The 5,551-nt window shown below is 40.4% G+C and overlaps 1 protein-coding gene across 1 annotated transcript; it reads right to left on the bottom strand.

The window, feature by feature from the left end:
- Window positions 1–1,899: 1,899 nt before the first annotated feature.
- LOC118777711 lies at window positions 1,900–5,251 on the bottom strand. Its single transcript, XM_036528826.1, has 4 exons — window positions 4,873–5,251; window positions 4,227–4,290; window positions 3,010–3,190; window positions 1,900–2,421 (listed from the first exon to the last, which is right to left on the bottom strand). The coding sequence occupies exons 1-4, from the start codon at window positions 5,249–5,251 to the stop codon at window positions 1,900–1,902; spliced, it is 1,146 nt and encodes a 381-aa protein (XP_036384719.1).
- Window positions 5,252–5,551: the final 300 nt, after the last annotated feature.

Raw genomic sequence — 5,551 nt, forward strand, 5'->3', positions numbered from 1 at the left:
ACAGCCTTGTAAAGGGGAGGCAGATTAGAGACTAGTGCATTGCAATAGTCTACCTTGTTTGTAAAAACAGTATAAACTAACTTCTCTTAACCAGCTTGTGTGAGAATAGGCCTACCTTTGTTTGTTAGACAAATGTAAATAGTGAAGTTTATACCTATGTATGACATTCTTTAAAAAATATATATATTTTTTTGGCCACTTTGAAGAATCTAACATTTGTGTTATTTCATAGTTTTGATGTCTTTACTATTATTCTAGAATGTGGAAAATGGTAAAAAAGAAGAAAAACCCTTCTGTGAGTAGGTGTGTCCAAAGTTTGACTGGTACTGTATGCTGTAAACCACAAGATGGCATTTCCTGCCAAGACAAACAAACTATTCAGTCAAGCTCTAAAATGCAAGTCTTGCAAGGACAAAAGGAACAGTGCAAAATAAATATTTACTTTGTTATTATGTGGCTGGTAGCTTCACAAAACTTCAAAAAAACGGAATCAAGCACAGATTAAAGAAAAATTAAAGGATCATTTTTTATGTCAACATGGATGTTAAAATATGCACACATCATAGCCTTATCTGTGTAAGCTGCTAGTTTTGATTTTAAAAATGATTGAATATATTTGAAAAAAACACAGAGCAGGAAACCAGAAGAAAATTATTGCAATTCAAAACTTACTGGATATACATACCCTCAGTACATTATCAACCTGCAGTCTTTGCAGTCCTTTCCTATAATTTCACTTCCACGTCTACGACCTTACTGAAGCAGCTCACTCAGTGCGTCTCCATTTATCAATGCCCTGCTGTTTTCCCCAAATCCTGACACCATGTTGAAAATAAAATCCGTATAACTTAAATACTTTTATCATGAATAAATTCAAAACATTTACTTTTAACTGTGCTGAATTTTAGTTGACGGAATTTAATTAAACATGTCAAAATTATATAGTGTGTATTTACTCCACTTAGACTTTAAATTACATTTTCTAAACATGTGTATGTGCATGGCTGTGAAGAGAGGTGAAATCTCCTACCACCATGAGTAGTTTCAGGTTTCTTTATGTCATTTTCTCTTTAAAATAGAACACAAATTTGTTTATACAAGTGCTTCCCTCTGAGAGGGGTATCATAAATCATGAGATATTTCGCAGCTTGGAGTCCTTCTCAAGTGTCTGAGAGTAATCTTTGCACACAGCCACCATGAGTGCAGAGGCATAGCTGATGTCAGCGATACTTAGCCAGAGGAGATGGGTGCTAGCTGGATACATTACACTTGACTCTAATATTATTAAAAAGGTTCATTTTTAGAAGCTCTCTGCTTCTTAAAAATGTTGCTATTTTACAATGAACACCTAGATTTAATTAGAATCCAAGGCAAATAATATGTTGAGAAAAGTCATAAAACTGATCTACCTTTTATTATAACACAAAGCAATAATGTTTGCTTAACTGACACCGCATGAAATAATGGATTTGTAAATGAGAAAGCCTTTGGATGGCCTTTTAAGTCTGATGTCAAAATGTATGGAGTTATTTTGCTTTCCATAAGGGTGTATATATTTATGGTAAAATATATTTTATATTTTATTTAAAATCCACTTAGACCAAGAACAAATTGGAAACATAATCTCAGGGAATAATTTTAATTCTTTATTTTATCAGGGATCAAATAAATCACACAGCAAATATCCCAATTATCTATAATTTTTCACTGTCACAAGATTTATCCTAAATGACCAGTCATGCGTAAATGATATTTGATGATTTATTAGTGCTCTGGGAAAGCCAGTACTGTGCAGCCTCCTTACAGCCTATCTATAAAAACATTCCTGGTTCTGGAAAGGTGGGTCAGCAGATCTGGATCTGGGAAGTGTAAGGTGATTGGACGAACCCCTGGTTTTGTTTAGTACTGGGATGGCCACTTGGTGCTGCGGAGCATCCACTTGGTATCACGGGACAGCCACTTGGTGTCCACGTGCGTCTCCACCTTACTCTCCTGCAGGACATCCCGTCCAGACGTTTGGGGCTCACTGGGCTGGTCAGAACCTTCAGCCAGCACTTCCTCTTGGACAGTTTCAGAAAGAGCTTCTCCATTCTGCTCCACGCTGCCCAAGTTGCCCAGCACTGCTGTCTCCATCTCTGTCTTGGCAGACACCTCATCATGTTCGCCTTCCTTTCCATCCTCTTCCTTCCTTAGACTGTGCTCTTCTGATTCCTCCCCAGCACTTGCCCACACTCTCTCTGTGGCTGAGGTCTGCAACTCCTCAATGGCCACCTGTTTCCCTTTGCCCTCCTGTTGGTCTCCAGCAGGGGGAGCAATTTCAGTCGCTCTGACCCTCTCCTGCTGACCCTGCTCACCTTCCTCCCCTCTCTGCATCTGAGGACTCACTTCCCCCCCTCTCTGAGTCTGGGGCCTCTTCTCCACCTGCACAAAAACAACATCAACTGTCACTCACAGTACAAAGGAAAGATCCACCAACACCAGAGTTATCACTTATTCAGCACATACAGGCTTAATGAGAAGAAAAATTGATTCACTTTTAGTCTAAATTTAGAAGTTATTCCTTAAACTGCCAAATAAACCTGATCAATTTCATTTTAGAAGAGAAGAATTGCTTCCAATACTTTTTGTGTTTTTCCTTTGTGGAGGATAAAGTAATCTAAGATATTTTTTTAGTCATAAGATGACCCCTAGTAAAAAGGATTTTGTGTTACAGTGAAAGTAATATCTATGGTAATATATATTCATGTATCTATACAAACCTATCAGCAGTAATATATTGTCCTTTCAATAAGATTAGTAATTTAATTGATTGCCAAATTCATAGATTTCATTAGTCATGTATTTTTATGCAGGGGCTGAGAGAAAAATCCAGGCAAAAATAGTCTTAAATAAATTGTTTAATAACAGGGAAAAAAGATTTAAAATGCAAATCAGTCATAAATTCAGGTTTATTGTCGAAATCCAAACAGCACTAACCTTAAACAGACCAGTTCAGGGAGAAAGTAATGCTTGTGTCTGCTTGCACTGAGGCTTGACGGCCAGCAGATGGTACTGGTGACTCACCTGGACGGGAATGATGATCTCAACTGGAACTTCAGGGGCCAGTACAGGAAGTGGGGCTTCAACAGACAGAACACCATCAGGGGACAGAGAGGAGCGGATGTGCCGGAGGTCCACTCCAGCTGGCAGCCTGCTGGAACACCGCCAATCAGGGACCACAACAGAAAGAACACAGCCAAACAGGATCTGGCACAGAAGGAGCACAGCCAACAAAAGGTCCAAAGCACAAGAAGCACAGCTAGTCGGGTGCCCAGACAAACAGCACACAGACAGTTGATGAAGTGGATTATACACTGAGGTTAAACCGTATGACACAACTCTATTGTTTTTTTTTTTCAACATCAAGAGACAGAGAAAATAGTTTAACAGTTTAATGCATTCACTCGAACTATGGTATGAGCTGATTCAGAACACAGCTGCTCAAATGATATACAACCAAAGACCTGTCATGTCACACCTCTCCTCCTCTCTCTACACTGTCTTCATGTTATGGCTTGAAAAATTCAAAACTCTGCTTCTAGTCTACAGAGTGGAAAGAAAAAATGCACCTCCATTCTCACAAACCATCATCACACCCTACAATCTGTTATACTCTGCTCTGCCACCTTGTTCCCCTAGTAGTTCCTTCCTGGAAGAGTTGCGTATCTTGTTTATCATGTCCCTTCTGTGCCCTTGCTCCCAAGTGGTGGACTGAGCTCCCCATAATTGTATGCACAGTGGAGTCACTGTCCAGTTTCCAGCACAGACTCAAAACCCACTGGTTCGGGCTCTATCTTGGCTCTATGAACTATGACCCCCTAGCAATGGGATAGAAAATAATAGCTTTAAAACAGATCACAGTTTAAGCATAGAGGATGAAATTTTGGTGGAACTTCAAACTTTTGCAGTGACAAAAAGTTCAGCGGCAAACATATTGTGGTGGTACAAATCTGGTGGCTAGAAGTTGTCAGTAATAGTTTGAGGCTGTGGCCCTATAACAGCACTTACTTGCCTTATGACAACATTTCCCACAAAAGCACTACATTTGTAGGATGGCACTAATAACTCAGTATCTGTATCTCGGAGTGCAAAACTTTATTGAATGTACTTCTTGTTAATTGTTAATTGAGCCTGATGAATAAACGTAAATAGAAGTTTATTAGCAGTTGTTTTTATTGACAACTTACTTGTACTTTCTTGAAAAACATCTTGAGACGAAGCCATACATGTCCTCCCTACCCTCTTGTTTTCCTTTAAATTAAATTCAAAATCAGTTACATCTGCCCATATATAAACACATGCATATATATATATATATACACACACACACACACACACACACACACACAGTACATGTCCACGCATAATCACATACCCCGGTAACATATAGACCTCCTGCACAATAGTTCTCTAACTCTGAAATGTTGTTCTCAGGAGAAGTGCACGCAGTAAGAATCCTTTTGATGAAATTTAATATATATTGTAAAGCAACCATATTTTCCTTAGAAATTAAAAAAACGAAATATGTTTCCTTCCTCCTATTAGGTTGCATTTAGTAAATATTGATGAACATGACAATGAGAAAAATAAAACATTTTAGAGACTCTATAGCTAATTCAGTTCCCAGAATTTTAGATTGTATTGGAAGCAGAGAAACAGTGATGGTAGTTCCTTATAAATGCAGACAGGAGCTGCATTCGGTTAAAGAATCAGATGTTATTCTGTGAGAATTTGAGTCACTCTGAAACAGTATATGACTAAAAGTATGTAAAAAGTGTGCAAAACATAGACACATAATCTTTCCAAAGTGTATTGATAAAGAGGAGAAACTACCTGCTATCTCCAAGTAGCCCCCACTGGTCTTGATGCTAATTTCCTGGGGTGAGAAGCAGTTGACATCCAGGCTGATCCTCCAGCTGTCTGGGCCAGTCCTGACCTCCGACACTCCTGCAGACAGCTCCCTGTGGGGACTGTGACTGGGAGTCTGCATGGCAAAGGGACTGACAGTGGGGGGAGGCATGTACCCCGGCCACGAGGATGTAGCCAGCCGTCTCCTGGCCCACTCGATCCAGCTCAGGTCCCTCGGCTCCAGGAAGGGGGGCAGGTCCATCTCGTAGTCAAAGGTGCGGCTGGGCAGCGACCAGTCGCAGTAAGGGTCCCAGCGCATATCGCGGCGGAACAGGGGGCGAGGTAAACGGCTGCGCTCGGCCATGGCTCTTAGAGCGTTTGTTGAGAAGGGAGAAAACAAAGTTGATGGGAACAGTTCCTCTTTTCTCGTTTTCTCTTTCACCCCTTTGCTTTGCCAGTGACTTTCCTCCCCTGGCAACGGATGACTTGATGTTCTGTCCTACAGAAACCAAAAGACACAAGTCAGTTTGATTGTAGAGGAGACAAAGGACAAAAGATGCAGTTCAGTGTTTTGAAGAGCTTGTGTGGCTCATCAATCACAGGAGCGGTCCAAAGAAAAGCTCTGTGCGGCGTGGAGACATGGTGTCCTCTTTATATAGCCCCT

The sequence above is a fragment of the Megalops cyprinoides genome, chromosome 5 (assembly GCF_013368585.1).
Source record: "Megalops cyprinoides isolate fMegCyp1 chromosome 5, fMegCyp1.pri, whole genome shotgun sequence".
Classification (NCBI taxonomy): Eukaryota; Metazoa; Chordata; class Actinopteri; order Elopiformes; family Megalopidae; genus Megalops; species Megalops cyprinoides.

Bases quoted from the DNA above. Each gene is read 5' to 3' on its own strand.
- LOC118777711 (XM_036528826.1), bottom strand. From the start codon at position 5,251: ATGGCCGAGCGCAGCCGTTTACCTCGCCCCCTGTTCCGCCGCGATATG. The intron at 4,291-4,872 runs GTAGTTTCTCCT...TTTAATTTAAAG, and splicing joins GGGCTACTTGGAGATAGCAG to GAAAACAAGAGGGTAGGGAG. The intron at 3,191-4,226 runs GTAAGTTGTCAA...GTGTTCCAGCAG, and splicing joins TGTTTTTCAAGAAAGTACAA to GCTGCCAGCTGGAGTGGACC.